At 34.3% G+C, this 20,390-nt stretch overlaps 1 protein-coding gene across 2 annotated transcripts in view; it reads left to right on the top strand.

Annotated features, from left to right (window-relative positions):
* The window catches only part of LOC149816449 (uncharacterized), a 61,834-nt gene that overhangs the window by 12,971 nt on the left and 28,473 nt on the right, over nucleotides 1-20,390 (top strand). Inside the window, exons 1-5 of one of the 2 annotated variants that reach the window (XM_089987166.1) lie at nucleotides 3,842-3,886; nucleotides 5,088-5,168; nucleotides 6,871-6,980; nucleotides 7,070-7,205; nucleotides 7,289-7,387. In XM_089987166.1, coding sequence (XP_089843292.1) covers nucleotides 3,881-3,886; nucleotides 5,088-5,168; nucleotides 6,871-6,980; nucleotides 7,070-7,205; nucleotides 7,289-7,387 — 432 coding nt within the window. In that variant the 5' untranslated portion in view covers nucleotides 3,842-3,880. Of the gene's footprint in view, nucleotides 1-3,841; nucleotides 3,887-5,087; nucleotides 5,169-6,870; nucleotides 6,981-7,069; nucleotides 7,206-7,288; nucleotides 7,388-20,390 lie in introns of those variants that run through there. The other variant, XM_089987165.1, reaches the window with a different exon arrangement.

Here is a 20,390-nt window from a genome sequence, read left to right on the forward strand (position 1 = left end):
GCATGTCACATCAGAATACCAGTTGGTGGACTTCTTTATAAAATCTCTTCCTGCTCGCTTTATTTTTTTCATCGGCAAACTTTCGATTATTTTCCCGTAAGTTTGACGGGGGATGTTAAAATATATATATATATATATATATGCATATATATAGTTTAGTTTATTTAGTTTGCTCGATAGGGGCATTTTAGTTTTTTCACATAGTTGTTTCTAAAAACAACTAATTTTCTAGTTTAGGTTTTTTTTTTATTTATTTAAAATGTAATTTTTTCCTTTTTTTATTGCATTGGCCCCCCATCATGGAGTCGTTGGGGCCCCAACTGTCATAAATATGACCGTTGGTGGCTCCCAACGACGTTGTGAGGGAGCCCCCAATGGTCTCTCTCCTTAAATAGGGATGTTCCCCCTTGTTCTTCTTAAGCTTTTCAAGCTCTTTTCAATAGTCTTATATTCTTTACTTGTTAGCATTGCCTTTTTTAAGGCTTTTTGTATTGTCCCATCGTGGACTTCTTGCTTGTATGCTCCTTGTGTCTTTGCACTTGTCCATTATTGGGCTTAGTTGATGCTTTTGCATCGTTGGGTTATAATTCCGCATACTTCAATACATGTTTCTCTTGTTGGTCCTTTTTGTGGTCCTTATGATTATGTTATTTTCTTAGTCTCGAACATTATCTTACATGTTTTACATGAGATTTAAATATTATGTTTATGTTGCACACTTAGTTTTTAATAAAATATTAAGTTGAGAATCATGAAAAACTTTTTCTGTTTTCCCTTAGTGGGTGGCTCACTTTAATACTTGTCCACTTAGATCTTTGGTGGACATGTGTGTTCTTAATTAAAGACTCTTGATTCATTGCATACTTGTTATTTATAAAATATAATTTTTTATATTGTGCCCTTAGTACCTTATATCTATCACTTGCATATGTGCTTAAATTTTTTCCTATGCATTTCTTTTGTATAAGATATGTGGTTTTAAGTTATTTAGATTATTGCATATACATGAGTTCTTTTAATCTCTTTGTGAATATCCATGATTAATTGTACTTGTGTATGCATTTGGTTTTCTATATGGTTCTTTGAGAATCTCTATATATGTTTTGGTCATCTTTAATGTTATATGGCATTGATTGTCTCATTAGTAGACTTGTAATCTAGATTGAGCTATCTCTCTATATAGCTTGAGCTTGCTTGCATTAACGATGCTTATAATTGCATCAATTGACTTCTTGTTGTGCATATGATTGCACTGTATTCGGTCTAAGTTTTTCATTTACTGTTATTGGATTTGATTTGAAATTTTGTTTTTTCAAATTCGTTCTTATATTTGAACTCACTTATTTGAAAAATGATTTTCGTGAGTATTTATTGCATTTTTATGGCATTTGTTGTGTCCATCACAAAATTTTATATGATGCATCATTTATCTTGGCCTTGCTATTGTTGAACTAGAGTTTGTTTATGGGGTGAGTTATGTGCACCTCTGTTATGTTAGTTTAGATTTATAACTTATAGTTTGGCTCTAACAGATTGTTGCTTGATAATTTATTTTATGAGTGTGTTCTATCACTCAGTAATTTATTTGGCCATTATTATGTTGGATGCTCATAATTATGTTTATTTGTGATGGCTATTTATTTTTGAAATCATGGTGTTTAAAAAGATTGTATAAATTGATGGCATTAGTTTGTTTTCGTTACGCGCTCTCTTACCTTTTGTGTTTTCTCTTATTTTGCTTCTTATTTAAGTGTCATTTTATGTAGACAAGAAATGTTTGTTCACACCTTTGTGTGTGTTTTTAGCCCATTGTTGCCATTGAGATTATACTCTTGATATAGTCGCTGAGACACTTGTTTCGAGTGTCATTATATATTGATAAGATGTTTATTCACACCTTCGTGTGTGATTTTAGGCCATCGTTGGCATTGTAATTATTCTCTTGTTGTAGTCACTGATAGACTTGTGTTGAGTGTCATTATATGTAGACAAGAGATGTTTTCAATGTTAAGAGTTATGTGCATCCATTGGTTATGTTCTTGTTTTAGTCGCTGATACACTTGAATTTTGAGGCTTGGAGGTCTGTGAGTAGTGAGGTAATTGTTTGTATTGGTCGAACTATTGTTGAAATTTGCATGTATCATTCCCTTTGTTATGTGGGATTTTTTTAGAATCTCTCCATGGAATTTCAAAAATGTTTTCTACTTGCATTTCTTTATAGTGAAAAACATTTATTGATAAAAATTTCATGGATTTTGCATACTTGTGATTTTTAATAAAAATCTTATTCTTTATAATTGTGAGCCTCCTTGTGTGTGCCCCTTTGTTGGTAAAGTGTGTTCCTTATGAAAACACTTGTGTGTTGTCCACTTGATATAGGTGGACACTTTTATTCGTAATTAAAGGCTGTTTGATTATTTGCATTAAAATTATGCATTTTATTGATAAAAATAGTTATTTTTTATTGTCATCTTATGTGCATTAAATATGCTTTAATTGCATGTCAGATATATATGTGTGTTTGATATTGATTATCTTGCTCACATTGTTGCATGCATAATTTAATTAACTTCTATTTTTTTAAGGGTTCTTTTTTAGTGTTGTACTTTATATGCATGTTGTTTTTAATATAAATTGATGATTTAGTTTATTTGAAGATTTTTTCTAAAAATTTAGAATATTATTAATACATCATTGTTTATCTCTTCTTGATAATTGATATGTTTTTTTAGTGATTAAGTTTCCTTATGATCAATACTTATGTTTTCTTGAAAAATATGTTTATTTTGAGTCTATGATTGTCTAAATTTGATTTTATAAAAATTTCTCTTTTGAGGTATGCTCCTTCTATCTTTCTTAATGGTTATCTAATATTTTTAAAAATTATCACTACTTCGCTTAATTTTTTTTCTTTGAGTAGTATTTTTGTTCAATATATATATATATATATATTTGTTTTGAAACTTCATAACTATTTGGTTAGAATACTTTCTTTTTGTAGTTGGGACCTTTGTTTTGTTTTCTCTACTGGTTCTTAAAGATTCTATGAATTGAGAAAGGAATATCTTTGGTGCATCATGAAGATGGAGATAGCTGATGAAGGCGATTGGGGATAATTACCAATAAAAGACATTTGAAGACTTGTATTTGAAAAACTCTCTAATATGTCATAAAGATGGAGATTTTCGTTGAAAACACTTGAAGACTTGGATCCTTCCCATTGAATCTTTGTTGTATTTCCAAACTTTCGGTATATCACACCTTAAGTTTGAGGAGGGGTGTTAAAATATATGTATATATATATGCTTATATATATTTATATATAGTATATTTTTTTATTCTTTTTTATTTTTTGTTATTGTTAGGGTTATTTTGATCTTTTTTTCTTGTAGTAGAATCTGTCCTCTAGGGACATTTTTTAATTTTTTTCTTCTTTATTTTATTCTTGGTCCTTTTTCTAAAAGACAAATGGCTCTTTGGGCATTCTCCCAATAGCCTATCTTAGTGGCCCTTTTGTGTATAAATAAGGGTTGAACCCCTCTTGTATTATCAATGGACCCATTTATCAAATGGATGTCAAGAATGTATTCCTCAATGGTGAATTGAAAGAAGAAGTTTATATGGACCCACCACCTAGATATGAGGTTCTTGTTGGAAAGGTGCTTCACTTAAGGAAAGCCCTTTATGGTTTGAAACAGACGCCTAAAGCCTGGTATGATTGTTTTAATTCTGTTATGGTTAAACTTGGCTTTACTTCTTGTTATACTGACACTGCTATGTTTTTGTATGATTTTTTTTTGTTTTGGGAAATGGCTTCTTCAAGAGACTTGACATGGGAGCATTACATCTCAATTTGTGAGAACAATTGGTTGAGTTACCCATGCAGGTACTGTGAGGGAGATTCATTAGGTCTTTTTCCAAATACAACATCATTTGTCCGGTACAAGGCAAAATTTTGCTGTATGCACCTTTAAAAAATTGCTAGATGCTAGAAGTAGGAGATGAATAGGTTGTTGCAGGAAATTCAGAGAGAGTAAGAAAACAAATAAATGTTTTTTTAGTTATTTGATTGATTAATCATTGGTTTTGTAGATTGTTTAGCATTATGATGATGTGTTCAGACTTCAGAGTGTAGACTTGTTGTGACTGCTAGTAATTATTTAGTTACTTAATTAAGCTTGTAAAATGCATACATAACTCGTATTGTAATTGTAACAATATCATATAACATTGTATAATATAGTCCTAAAAATGAAAAAAATCATATAGTTGTGATTATGAATGAAGCTAAATAATGCAGTAAATATCATCGCCCAGAGTGCCCTGTGTGATGAAAGCATCTTATTAGAAAAAGAATTAAACTTATTTTTATGTATATTTTATATACTTTTTTATATTCTAATTGGGGTACCGACTAGTCCCTCCTAGTCCTCGACTAGTCTTTTTAGGGGTCTACCGACTAGGCACCACTTAGTGCTTTTGACTACATAGGTACCTATACCTTGAAAGCAGCTTACTCATGTTAACAATATAGAGTCTCCAGTACTCTCTCTGTGCTGCCTTGATGGTGCAACTCTGTGCCCTTTATTTTGTAGCTACAACAAAACTAGCAAATCATTCTTTGTCAGGCCACTTTTCTATTGTGCTTGCTCTTTCATTTTTTTTCCAGTGTTTTCTTTTTCTAGTTTTGGATAAAAAAGGGACAATTTTAGATGCATTTGTTGCTTGTAATGGTTTGCTTCTTACATATTCCTTGTCTTTCTTTGATTCTTTGACCTTTTAACATTCAACAAGTGATATAACAAATTTTCCCGCATGGCTACCTATGATGACACAAACAAATAAGAAAAATCTTGTATATATGGTGCTTCATGTTGCTGAAAGATTGGTTATTTATTTCATAGCATAGAAAGCACTTTAGTGGAGTGATGTTCCTTTTATTGAGTTTCAGCAGTTTTTTCCCTATTTTTGTCAATGCAGATGATTTATCTATGCATTTGCTTTTGGGCTTGAATCTCTTAGATATGCATTTATTTCTAGTTTGCCTGTTTTTCTTATGATTGGTGCCTATTTATGTTTATTTTTAGGAAGCATATGAGGAGTTCAAGCATGTCCTTCTTGCCTTTATATATGATAAAGATGACCGTAACTCTCCTGTTGCAAATGAGGTGGGTCATCATTACTGCTACCTGTGATTTATCGTATTTTTGTTGTTATATCCAATTGTTTTTCAGGTATTTCATGCAGGCCTACACTTGTGTCAGAACTCAGAAGTACATTTTGTGCTTATGTAGTTGTGCTAGTTCTTGGTGCTTCAGAAAATGTGCTGATCATTCAGTATCATTTCCATCATTTTTTTAGATGTGTTCATTTATCATGAATGGACAAAGTCTCAACTGTCATGGTGGTATATCTATCTTTTATGTATGCAATGCAAATATACATATGCACATGCACAGATACTTATGCACATGCATGCATGAATCATGACTATCATTGTTTCAGTACTATGTCACATAGGTGCGGGTGCGGGGATTCGGCACTTCCAAAAAACCCGGGTGCGGGGGTGCGGCAGGGGCAAAAATGTAATATATATATATATATATATATATATATATATATATATATATATATATATATATATATATATATATATATATATATATATATATATATATAAGGGGGGTCCGGGGGTTCCCCCCGGCGCGGGTCCCGCTGCACGGTCAGCGGGCGGGGGTCCAGGGGGGCCGCCCCTGGCTTGGGGTTATAGGGGGCCAGCGCCCCCCCCCCCCCCCAGATTTTTTTTTTTAAATTCCGCAGCCCATTTCATAGGGCAAAATAAAAAAACCAAAAAAATGGACCAAAATGACCCTGGGTGCGGTCAACACACCCAGGGTCGGGTTGACCGCACCCGGTGCCGCACCCGCGTCGACGCGGGTGCGGCACCCTGCTAGCCGAGTCCCTGTGACATAGTTTCAGTATTGTTGGTTGGAAGCTAGGTTATTCACCTGGACAGTGAAGTAATCTTCTTTTGATGAATTTGTAAATAAATGATGTATCATTTTGTTTACAGTTCTGTTTCTTTCTCTTTTTCAAATAAATATCACCACTTTCTCTCTCTATCTCTCTCACCAAAAAAGGGTAAAGATGACCACTCCAAGCTTGGATATTCATCTGCATGAACATGTACACGTGCTGGGGCAAATATGCATGCACCTGTTCTCGCAATCAATAGTAGAAATAGGTTAGAAAAATAACCTGTTTAGATAAAAAATACACATGTAATAAAAGAAATAAGTAAAACATATAAAAGAAAGAAAAAAATGTAGTTAAGATATAGAAAAAAAGAAGTAAACAAGTAAAAAGTAACTCATAATATTATGAAACATATAAAAGAAAAAAAACAGTTAAGATATAGAAAACAAGTAAACAAGTAAAATGTAACTCATAATATTATGATATTATTGCAATATATATAAATTTCTAAGATTTTCCAAGTATCATGATATTTTGCCTTTAATATTGTTTTATGAATTTACAGCTATATTTACGCTTTATGTTCGAAATATCACCTATATCTGTGACTATGATTAATATCTGTATATATACACCTTTTTTGTTTGTCTGCAATTACTTGGCATTATTTTGGCTTATTATGGTCGTACAGTGTAGGTGTTTATGATAATGGCATCTGCATGTCAATTCTTTGAAGATGCATTTTGTTGCCCACCATAGTGTAATACCTTCTGGCTGATCCTTAAGTATTGCTTCTGATAGTGCCAGCAATGACTGCATTCTATCGTTGTGGTTTATTGTAGACTTGGTCTTATATGTAAAATTTATATAGTATTGCTTTACTGTTTGTTTCAGTGGTCTGAGAAGAGGAGACTTGACCTAGCTGCTTCACTGTCTTCTGTTCTGAGAGATCAATTACAGGCCTATGATCCACTCTTCTCAATGACTCTGAGGTACTTGGTAAGGTATGCAGCAGCTTTGTTTCAAAATTTGAAGCATATTTCATCTGTACTGACTAACACATAAGATTCAATGCTATTGCTTGCATGTACAGCATACATAAAGAGTTCTGCTATAGACAAGGTGTGTTATCATCAATATCAGATATCATTGAACGCTTGCTGATTAAGGAGCGTGATCCACCGGCAACTCCTCAAGAGAGTTTGTATGAGGCTCCCCCATATGATGAGGCATGAGTTACAGGTTTACAACATTCTTTGTTTATTTGTCCTTGGTAATGCAGGATTACATCTGTGTGTTTATATTCTATCAGGTAGATATACAAGCCCTTGCTCATGCTGTGCAGCTCACAAGACAAGGGGCAGTTGATAGTTTAAGATATGCGAAAGGAGATCTATTCCGAGCTTTTCAGGTGCTATTTTAAATTTCTATGTTACATGTACCAAGCTTTTTCTGCGAGTAGTTTTTACTTTTTATCGGCATGTGGTTGCTCATGCACACTGTGCAACTGTTGACGCCATTGGGATATCGCCAAGCCAAGCCATGCACATGCATATGCATATCCATCATTGTACGTCATGAGTTTGACACCTGCAGGGTCATTTGCCGCTAGGTCGAAGTTGGGTGTACTCCCTGGAGGGCAGAGGGACCTCAAGGGTTTTACCAACAGGAGGTCAGCCAATGTGTGATCGGTGATCTATGTCACATGGGTGCGGGTGCGGCGCAATTTTAAAAATTTTGGACACGGGGACTCGGCTATATATATATATATATATTTAAAAAAAAAATTATATATATATATATATATCCAGTGTGTGCATATGTCTATATAAATTTTGGACTCGGCTCGTGACTCTTCCAAGTTGTCTCAGATCCTGAACTAACTGAGTTAAAATAGTAGTATAACTGGGTTAGAACCAAACTAGGCTGAGTTTATCATTGACTCAGCCGAGTCTTAGCTACCATGGGAATAAAACATCATCAAGGTATTAATTAAAAGCATTAACTAAAAGCATGTTCTGGTAAATCATTAAATATCTTTTGCTAAAATTCATAACATTAATTAAAAGCATTAAAAGCTTTTAATTTTTCAAAGCTAGATTTGAAAAAGAGAGAGAGATCTCGGTGGATGAGAAAGTGTTGCTACTCGTGGATGAGAATTTATTAGCTTTTATAAGAGAGAGAACTTGGTGGATGAAAAGTGTTGGTACTCGTGGATGAGAATTTATTAGCTTTTAAGATTGAGAGAGAGAATTAAATGATAATATTTAAGAATAAATTTTTTTTCTGGGCCTAATGTTTAAGACTCATGCTATATATATATTTTTAAAAAATATATAAAAAGTTCTTTTTTTTGTTTTTTGTACTAAAAATGGACATTTTTGGACTCGGTCAACGTTGACCGAGCCCAAAATTAAGATGGACTCGGCCTGGACTCGTTGACCGAGTCCGACTCGGCGTTGACCGAGTCCAGGCCGTGTCCGAGGCCGCACCCGTGTCCGCACCCGTGTCGGGGCGTGTCGACTCGGGTGCGGCACCTGCCTAGCCGAGTCCGTGTGACATAGTCGGTGATGTGTATGAGCAGTCATAAATCTTTGATTAGATTAGAGAATCAAGAAGAAAAAAGGGCAAGAACACAAGAGAGAAAAACGTTAAATGAAAAATGAGAAGATACCCTCATAAAGAATCATATGTACAACAAAGTGTTTCATATTTTAACACCCCCATCAAACTTGAGATGATGCACATATGGAATCATCTCGAGTTTGGATATAAATTTCTGAAAATGCAAGAGTCAATTTCTTGGAAAAGATATTTGCTATTTTCTCTTTTGAGCTCACATGCTCAAGTATATAACTCCATCCTCATACCTCATACACCCTTAGTTGTCATAGGCGCTAGGTGGTGTAAGTACACGAGCTCCTTTAAAGATGTTCACTAAATCACCAACAATGGACACTTAGAGTTCCACTAAAAATACCGAAATAAACACTCAAAAGAACCACAAAAAGGGTTCATACACAAATACCCACTAAATGGGTTTAAGAACAAGAGAAAAAATACTGAGTTTATTGATTGTAATCCACACTAAAAAGCTTACTTGAGTGGGGGGCAATGCCCATATTTATACACAAAAGAAAGGGAGGAACAAAGAGTCGTTGGGCTCCCAACATTTTTATTTAGAGCCTTGGGAGTCCAACTACTCTTTGTATTGACTAGTCAATACTTTGACTAGTTCAATACAAACTTTACAAAGTGAAAAAGTTAAAAAATAAAAAAACCTAGGTTCTCGTAGATAGTGACAATCCATCTCAATGTGTTTGGTGTATTCGTGGAAGGTTCGGTTGTTGGCAATGTAAATGAAACTTTTGTTGTCACAACATAGTTGTGATGCTTCTTTACTTTGAATACCTATGTCATCCAACAATTTCCTTAGTCAGGCAATTTCCACAGTGGTTGTAGCCATGACTCTGTACTCTACTTCAGTTGATGAGAGATTGACTTTCTACTGCTTCTTGCGCCTCTAAGAAATCAATGATTCACCTAAAAATACACAAACCAGTAGTTGAGTGTCGATTATTTTGATCTCCTTCCTAGTCAGCATCAGTATAAGCAATTAAATTTGAGGAGAAAAAACAGACAAGAAAAGTCCTCGAAAATTTGAAGTTATTAATATATCTAATAATGCGCAAAACAACTCCCATATGAACAATGGTAGGAACCTATGTCACACGGACTCGGCTAGGGAGGTGCCGCACCCGAGTCGACACGCCCCGACACGGGTGCGGACACGGGTGCGGCCTCGGACACGGCCTGGACTCTGTCAACGCCGAGTCGGACTCGGTCAACGAGTCCAGGCCGAGTCCGTCTTAATTTTGGACTCGGTCAACGTTGACCGAGTCCAAAAATGTCCATTTTTAGTACAAAAAATAAAAAAAAGATCTTTTTATATATTTTTTAAAAATATATATATATAGCATGAGTCTTAAACATTAGGCCCAGAAAAAAAAATTATTCTTAAATATTATCATTTAATTCTCTCTCTCAATCTTAAAAGCTAATAAATTCTCATCCACGAGTACCAACACTTTTCATCCACCAAGTTCTCTCTCTTATAAAAGCTAATAAATTCTCATCCACGAGTAGCAACACTTTCTCATCCACCGAGATCTCTCTCTCTTTTTCAAATCTAGCTTTGAAAAATTAAAAGCTTTTAATGCTTTTAATTAATGTTATGAATTTTAGCAAAAGATATTTAATGCATTTACCAGAACATGCTTTTAGTTAATGCTTTTAATTAATACCTTGATGATGTTTTATTCCCATGGTAGCTAAGACTCGGCTGAGTCAATGATAAACTCAGCCTAGTTTGGTTCTAACCCAGTTATACTACTATTTTAACTCAGTTAGTTCAGGATCTGAGACAACTTGGAAGAGTCACGAGCCGAGTCCAAAATTTATATAGACATATGCACACACTGGATATATAGCCGAGTCCCCGTGTCCAAAATTTTTAAAATTGCGCCGCACCCGCACCCACACCTGCACCCGCACCCATGTGACATAGGTAGGAACATGATGAAATTGGCTTGCTCTGTGAACTGCATGCGCAATGTCAGGTCTCGTAATTGAGAGATATGGCAGTGCCCCGACAAATTGTCTTTAAGGTGTTGGATTTTCAAATGGTTCTCCATCATCAATCTTCATTTTGACATTGACAACTTCAGGAGTGTCGACCTTCTATTCATCTGAGATACCAGACCTGCCAACAATATCTAGAACAAACTTAGATCGAGTCAGCAAATAACCTCTAGAAGAATAAGCAACTTCTATACCAAGATTTTTTTAAAAAAAGCCCAAATCAGTCATTTCAAAATGTGTTTTAAGAAACCTTTTAATATTTTCAACTCCCTGTTTATCACTTCCAGTGATAATAATATCATCCACGTAGAGAAGATCAATAATAATACCTGCATAACAAATCTTAACAAACAAAACTGTGTCAGTTAGACAAGATTGAAAACTAATTTCAAGCATAACTTGATTAAACTTGTCATACCAAGCCTTTGGGTCTTGTTTATGACCACACAGAGCCTTATCTAAACGAAGAACTTTTTCTTTCGGAATAACTATGCCAGGTGACTGTTCCATGTAGACTTTTTTAGTCAAGCTTACATTGAGAAACACATTTTTACCATCCGTTTGATATATAGGCAATTTCTTTATAGAGGCAAGAGCTACTAAGGTGCAGCCATTCTAACAACTGGAGCAAAGGTTTTATTATAATTCTATATTCTTGAGAATATCCATTGGCAACTAATCTGACATTATACTTTTCAAGAGTTCCGTCACTCTTGGTTTTAACTTTATACACTCATCAACAACTTATAGGGTTCTTTTGTGATGAAATGTCTTGAATAATCTAGTATTTGCCTTTTCTAAAGCATTTAATTCCACTCTTATAGCTTCTACCCACTCAGGATGTTCCTTTGCTTCGGTATAGTTGAAAGGTTCTATGTAGGAATGTATTAATGCAATGTAGGATTGGTACTTAGGTGAAAAAGACTCATAGGACACAATTTTTCAGGGATTTTTGACACTCTAGATAACCTTTTTGTTTGTATCTCTTTCTGTTTTTCATAGATGATATATTTTTCGAGAGCACGTGGATGTTCTAAATTATCACGCCTAAAATATTGAATACAATCTTGATCTTTATGGGATGATTCTTCGCTTATCATATTATTTTTAACTTCTTGGTCTTCATCAATATCATACTCACCAATCTTTGGAACTAAATCCAACAAAAACGAATAGTCATTTATTTCCTTTGTTTCCTTAGTTTAAAAAAAAACTTTTCTTTTTCAAAAAAAGATACATTCCTTGACACATATAACCATTTAGTTTTAAAGTCAAAATATTTGTTACCTTTTTTATTATTTGCATATCCAAGAAAAACACAAGGAATAGCACGAGAACAGGGTTTATCATTTTTGTCAGTAAAAATGAAACACTTGCATTAAAAAACCCTTAACCTAGAGTAATTTGGGATTTGTTTGAAATTTTTTTCAATAGGAGATACATTTTTTAAGGAAGATGATGGCATTCTGTTAATAATATAAATTGCAGTTAGAGTAATAAGTAAAGTCCTTGTTGTTTCTATAATATGCCTATGCTTTCTTTCAGCTAAACCATTTTGTTGAGTATAAGGACATGATTTTTGACGTGTGATACCATATAGATTTAGGTAATCTTTAAATTCTTTTGATAAAAACTCTCCCCTGAATCAGTGCGAAAGATGAAAATATCATTCTTAAATTGATTTTTGACTAGATTATGAAATATCTGGAAGTGTGAGAAAACTTCAGACTTATGTTTAAGAAAATAAATCCAAGTGTGTCTCGTAAAATCATCCACAAAAATTACATAATACATAAAACCACCCTTTGATATTACAGGTGCATGTCCCCACACATTCGAATGTATTAACTCAAGTGGTCGGGAAGAAACAAATGTTCTTTCTTGAAAAGGTAATCTCTTCATTTTACTAAGAATACATTCTTCACATGTAAAATTTTTAAAATTACAAACAATTTCATCTTTAAAAAAAACTGGATCTTGAATATACAAGGATGGCCAAGTCTCTTATGCCATAGATCCAAATCCACTTTCTGAACATTACAACAAAATGTATTCTTGGGTATTTTCAAAAAATTTATGTAGTATAAGCCTCCTTTTCTATGGCCTTCCCCAATCAGCTTTCCTGACTGACGATCCTACACTCGACAACCACGAGAGGAGAAGGAAACATTACATCCATGGTAAGATAATTGAGAAACAAATAAAAGATTTAAGTTATGTTTAGGAATATATCTAATTTGTAGAGTACAAAATCTTTTTGAGTTTTGAGAGATGTTTTCAAAATTTTCTATTCCTTTTATCTAAAGAGATATTTCATCGGCGGTGAAAACATTTGACCCACTTGAATTATGACATTCGGATAACATATCACTATTTGGTGTCATATGAAAAGAGACACCTGAGTGAAGAAGCCAAAGAGATTTACCGGAATCGAAGATGCTGAAGGAAGAGACCACGGTTCCAGTGGATGAAGATGCTCATGTTTAAGAGCCTCCATTAATTGTGTTAAGGACATGTTTCCATGGATGGTTCACTTGATTACTATGGAGGTCCAACAGAGGCAACCTTCTTCTCTTAGGGTTTCTTCAATTTAGGACAATACGTTTTTACATATCCCGGTTCACGACAATATTAGCAAATAACTTTCTTTCTTTCATACTCATTGCCTTGCTGCTCATCATTTGCCCTTCTATAGTATGGGGTTTGTAAGTACATGTTAAAAATAATGTGTAACATACATATATAATAATATTATATTATTATTATATATGTATTTTTCTTTTTCTTTAATTTCTTATTTCTTAAATATCTAGTTCAATTTGAACTAGATATATTATTTAGTCAATTCCTAGTTGGAACGACTCTAAATATGGTCGTTGGACCTTTGTCCAACGACTATATTTAGAGCCGTTGGACCCAGGGTCCAACGACTCTAAGGAGAGCTCAAAATGAGCTCTCCTCCTCCTCTTCCATTTTGTATAAATAGGGGTGTTCCCCCTCAATAATATAATTCAATACTTCTTAAGCATTTTGTGTATGAATAAAATATTATTTATTTTTTGTGTGTTCTTTCATTTATACCCTTTCAAGGGTCATGCTTGTAGTGTCTTCAATAGACACCTCTTTGTGAGTTCTTCGTGCATTCGTAGAAGATCACCATTTCATTACATGGTATCAAAGCCGCGAAGACCTTAGATCTTGAAGTGCTTTTGCCTCGATTTTCGTGCTTAATTTGCAAAAGGTGTTTTATCACCTTGTTCCTAGCTCAAGAAGATTTGTTTGAAGAAAGGAGAACTTGCGCTACAAAAATTTGTTTGTTATCCTCTCTCTTACTCTTTTATCTACTTTTTTTTTCTCTCTTTTTTCCCATCTATTCTTCTCTTACCCTTGTAAAAGATGGATGACAATGATAAGATCACCGTTACCCATGAAGCTAAATGATACTAATTATGTAGTGTGAGCTTCGATTATTAAGCATCACATTTGGGGAAAATGATTATGAGGTATAGTGAATTATGAGGTATAATGGATGGTTCCAATTCAGAACCTAAACTATCTCTAACCAAGAGGGTGATAAAGAGGTTCCTCTAACGGAAGAGGAGAAGAGCGAGGCGTTAGCCACTTATGAAAAGAAATGAAAAGAGTGGAGGATAGGGTATGCAAAAATTATGTAATAGCTAATTAATAGCGTAGACATTAAAAAATGCTCTAGTCTTGCCAAGTTCGAACATGCCGATAAGGCTTGGGAGTACCTTAAAAATATGTATTCCCTTAAAGATATTGCGCATGTGTGTAATTTTTAAGACAAAGTTTAGACAATGATTTAAAAAGATAAAACCATCCGAGAATATTACAATGAGTTGTTCGAACTGTGGGAAGAATTGGCTCTTTTAGAGTCAAAATGACATTGTCCCGAAGACATTGAGCTTCGTAAAAAACAACTTGATATGAAGCATTTTTATCAATTTATAAACAGTTTAAGACCAGAATTTGAGTCGACTAAATCGACTCTTCTTCATCGAGGAAAAGTTCCCTCTATTGTTGATAGTATAGAGGAACTAACTATGGAGGAAAATAGAATTAAAAAGAATACTCCAAAACCAGAAGATGATTCTGTCCTTGCTGTGTCTAGACCAGGCAATCACGTGCGCTCTTACAGGCTACCTCACTTTGATAGACAAAATGAGGACTTTGACAAGAGAAAAGTCATTTGCCACCATTGTCATGAACTAGGGCACTATAGGCCTCAGTGTCCTAAACTTCGAGAATTAAGAGAAAAGAGAGCAACAACTGTTGGATCGGAACCTAAAGATCAAGATCCACCAATCTCTATGGCTCAATTAATGAAGATTCTCCAACCTCTTATCAATGGAGCTTATTCCTCGTATGAAGCCTCAACTGGAGCAACTGTTTCATCTTTCTCCGATCAAGGTAACTTTCCTTGACTTCTTGATTTTGGTGCTTCCTTTCAGATGACCCAAAATGACAATAACTTATCTGAATGTTTCAAAAATAAGTCAAGTGTCTCAAAAGTTTTTACCACTGATGGAACCTCTCTTGAAATAGGAGTAAATTTTTTTGAAAGGGCTTATAAAACTAAGAAATTTTTTATTCCAAAAGTCAGATATATTCCTAAATTAAATTTAAATCTTTTATCTGTTTCTCAAATAACTGATTATAGATGTAATGTCTCCTTTTCATCTCATGGTTGTTAGGTACATGATCGCCAGTCAGAAAAGCTGATTAGGAAAGGCCATAGAGAATGAGGACTCTATTAAATGGATTTTTTGGAATCGCCTAAGAATGCTTTTTGTTATAATATTCAGAAAGTAGAGTTGGATTTGTGGCACAAAAGACTCAGTCATCCTCATATGGCCAAAATCTAACATTTTCCTGATCTTGAAAAATTTTATAATTCTGAAAACTTTACTTAGTAAAGATTGCATTCTTGGCAAAATAAAAAGATCACCTTTTTTTTATAGAACCTTTGTTTCTTCTAGACCACTTGAATTAGTACATTCAGATGTTTGGGATCTTGCACCAATTATTTCGAAAGGTGGATTTGCATATTATGCCATTTTTGTTGATGACTTTTCTAGACATACTTGGATTTACTTTCTCAAATATAAATCAAAAGTCTTTTCGTACTTTCAAACATTTCATAACATGGTTAAAAACAAGTTCCAAAATGATATATTCATTTTTCGCACAGATTCAGGGAGGAGAATTTATGTCCCAAGAGTTCAAAAACTATCTAAGTTTACATGACATTACACATCAAAGGTCTTGTCCATACACACCGCAATAAAATGGACTGGTCGAATGTAAACATCGTCATATCGTGAAAACAACTAGGACTTTATTAATAGCTATTCATGTTCCAAAAGAATTTTGGGCATAAGCGTTCCTAATTGCTACCTATCTTATTAATCAAATGCCATCTTCTTCCTTGAAAATTATAACTTCAATTGAAAAACTAGTGAATCTTTTTCCGTATTACTCTAGATTGAGAGTGTTTGGATGCAAGTGCTTTGTTTTTACTAACAAAAATGACAAACTCTCTCCTCGTGCGATTCCCTGTACCTTTTTAGGATATGCCGATAATAAAAAAAGGCTATAGGTGTTTTGATTTTCAAAATGAAAAACTATATGTATCAAGAAATATATCTTTTCCTGAAGAAGAAAGCTTCTTTGATTTTGAAAAACCTAAGTCACTGAATATTCTTTTCTAATAGATTTAACCTCAAAACTTGCTGAATCTGATCTTGACTGTGACTTTGGTTATGATCAAAGTACTACTGATCTCGAACACAATGACGATATTGAAGGACAAGACCATGGGGATGTTAGTTTACAATATTCTAGGCGAAGAGAGTCAAATATTCCATGTGCACTAGGAAAATATTCTGAAGTATCCACTAGAAAGTCATCCCGAGTTTCAAGGCCTCCTGGAAAATTTGTCATACAAATCATTTTCACCAACATATAGGGCAATTATTGCATTAATACACTCATACGAGGAACCATCATTGTACTCTCAAGAAAAAAATCATGTAGAATGTGTAGAAGCCATGCAAACTGAGTTAGATGCACTTGAAAAGGCTTCTACTTTGACTATTCAAGATCTTCCTCTAGGTAAGAAACCTATAGGATGTCGACGGGTCTACAAAGTTAAAAACACGAGTGATGGAACTCTTGAGAGATATAAAGCCCAATTAGTGGCCAAAGGCTATGCCCAAGAATATGACATCGATTATGAAGAAACATTTGCCCTAGTCGCTCGTATGACCACTGGTGGAACCTTAATTGCCTTGGCTTTAATTAGGAAATGACTCATATTTCAGATGGATGTCAAAAATGCATTTCTAAATAGTAAGCTAGTTGAAAAATGAAAGCCCCACTTGGTATTAATATTCTCAAAGGTAAAATTCTTCGCTTAAAAAAAGATTTTTATGGTCTTAAACAAGCACCAAAAGCTTGGTACGACAAGTTTAGTCTGGTTATGCTCAATATTGGTTTTGAATCCTGTTTGACTGACACTGCTTTGTTTATTAAGAATTCTGATGCAGGGATTATAATGCTTCTTCTCTATGTGGATGACATGATCATCATTGGAGCGATAAACTGAGAGTTGAAAACATCAAAAAATTTATTTGAAATGATTGATTTAGGTTTATTAAGATGTTTTTTAGGAATTGAAGTTGCTTATTCCCCTCGGGGGTACTTAATATCTCAATCTAAGTTTGCTTTTGATATCATTTCTAGGTTTGAAATTACAGATGATAAGAAAGTAAACACTCCAGAAGTTGTCGACACTAAGATAAAGATTGATGATGGAGAACCTTTTAAGGATCCTACTCCTTACAGATAGCTTATCGAAGCACTTTCTTATCTTTTAATTACTAGACCAGACATAACACACACTATTCACAGAGCCGGTCAGTCCCAACATGCTCACACTACAGATCACATGAGAGCTGTTTTGCGTATTGTTAGATATATTAAGTCCTCTTTCACAAGGACTTTTCTTGTCTTCTACTTCCTCACTAGATCTAATGGCATATACTGATGCTGATTGGGGAGATGATCCCAATAATATACACTCAACTACTGGCTTTTGTATTTTTCTAGGTGAATCGTTAATCTCGTAGAAATGCAAAAAGCAACAGAAGGTGTCCCTCTCATCTGCAAAAGCTGAATACCGAGCCATAGCAACTACGACCATGAAAGTAGTTTGGCTTTGACGTCTGCTCGCCGATATAGGAGTTGAAGCAACACAAGTTTCACGTATGTGCTGTGACAACAAGAGTGCGATCTATATTGCAAGCAACCAAACATTTCATTAGCGAACCAAACATATTAAGATGAATTGTCACTATGTCAGAGAGGAATTTTTGCATGAAACTATTGATCTGCCATATGTTATATCAGAGTGTCAATTAGCAGACTTCTTCACCAAGTCTCTCGCTGCTCCCATATTTCACTTCCTCTTAGATGAACTTTCGATCATTGTACCGTGAGTTTGAGGGAGAGTGTTAAAAATAAAGTCTAACATATATATACATATAATAATAATATTATATTATTATATATATATTTTTCTCCTTATTATTGTTCTTTTTCTTTAATTTCTTGTTTCTTAAATATCTAGTTCAATTTGAACTAGATATATTGTTTAAAATATAGTCGCTATATTTAGAGCCGTTGGACAAAAGTCCAACGACTCTAAGGAGTGCTCAAAATGAGCTCTCCTCCTCTTCCATTTTGTATAAAAAGGGGTGTTCTCCCTCAATAATGTAATTCAATGCTTTTTAAGCATTTTGTGTATGAATAAAATATTATTTATTGTTTGTGTGTTCTTCCATTTATACCCTTTCAAGGGTCATGCTCGTAGTGTCTTCAATAGACACCTCTTTGTGAGTTCTTCGTGCATTTGTGGAAGACCACCATTTCATTACAGTACGAACATAGTTTCCCGATCTAGATACGGCTAGAACCGAGTCATTATCATACTTTGAGATTATCTTTTTTAAGCCTATTTTTTTCATAATTAATTCTTCTATCGTATCTTCTATTGACGAGACTTTCCCTCGTAGAAGAATGATTTGGTGGATTCAAACTCCGATCTCAATCCATTAATAAATTGAAGAAAATGCTCTGTATCTATTTGATTTTGACGGAATTCTGTCTTTCGGACAATATCACTTTGGTTCAAGAAGAGTCAACTCTTCCCATAATTTGGACAAACTATTATAGTATTCTCTAATCCTTTTGTCCTCTTGAACCATATTTCTGTTAAAAATGTAATCCTTGTGTACGTATATATTAGTATATATATAGAGATACATATACATATATATTATATATATGTATACGTATCTCTCTATATATATATATATATTTTAGTCTTAATACCCGAAAAGAGTATTTTTGTAATTTCCCTTTTTATATATATTCCATTTAGGAATATGATTGTAATTCTTTTTTCTTTTTTTTATTTTTTATCTTTTTCATTTTTTTATTTGTGGTTTTCGTGCCACATTGGGAGGCCCCCCAAAAGAGTCGTTGGGGAGCCCCCAACGGTTACAATTGTGACCGTTGGGGGCTCCCAACGACTCCTTTGGGAGCCCCCAAGGTGGCTCCCTTTTGAGGTGTATATATAGGGGTGTTCCCCTGTTAAAATGTAAAACTGTACATATATGTATATATAATAATATTATATTATTATATATATATATATATATAAATACATTTTTAATTTCTTTCTTTTCTGTATTTTTTTTCCTTTATTTTTATTTTTTGTCTTTATGTCATCTAGTTCAGTTTGAACTAGAATGACTGTTGCTAGTCAAGTCCTGTCCAGACTTGACTAGCAATAGAGCTGTTGGACTGACACAGTCCAACAGCTCTTAATAGAGCTGTTGGACTGACACATTCCAACAGCTCTAAATAGAGCTGTTGGACTGTGCCCAACAGCTCTATTGAGTCCTCTTTCAGCTGTGTATATAAAGGGGTGCAACCCCTCTTGTATTTTTCTCCAATGCTTCTTAAGCAATTGGTTTTTCATATCAATAAAGAATACATTTTTATTTTTATTTTGTTTCCAGTTATACCCTTTTTAAGGGTTATGCTTTAGTGTCATTCTTGACACTTGCTCTTGTTAATCAAAGCTCGTGTTTCGAAGATCCCCATTTCATTTCATGGTATCAAAGCCGCGGAAGTACTAAATCTTGAGGAAAAGCTGCCTCGGTTTCCATGCCCGTTTGCAAAAGTGTTCGCCACTTGAAGAGAAGTGTTTTATCACTTCATTGGAGAAGATTTCACATCTTGTTGTATTGTTTTTTTTTTTTTTTTTTCTTTCTCATTTTCCTTCTTGTTTCTCTTCTATCCCTATTCTTTCTCTCCTTGTAATCGATGGATGACAATGATAAAGTCACCATCATGCCTATGAAACTAAGCGATACGAACTATGTAACATGGGCTTCAATCATGAAGCACCATATATGGGGAAAAGGCTTATGGGGGATTGTGGATGGTTCCGATTCGGAACCTAAGCTATCTCTTACTAAAAAGGAGGGAGATAAAGACGTCCCTCTATCGAAAGAAGAGAAAATCAAGGCTATTGCCTCATACGAGAAGAAATGGAAAGAATGGAGAATATCTCATGCGAAGATAATGTCATGGCTTATCAATAGCGTTGACATTAAAAAATGCTCAAGTCTTGCCAAATTTGATCATGCCGATAAGGCATGGGAATACCTTAAGAATATGTA

This window comes from Nuphar pumila, chromosome 14 (assembly GCF_984573655.1).
Source record: "Nuphar pumila chromosome 14, dmNupPumi1.hap1.1, whole genome shotgun sequence".
NCBI lineage: Eukaryota > Viridiplantae > Streptophyta > Magnoliopsida > Nymphaeales > Nymphaeaceae > Nuphar > Nuphar pumila.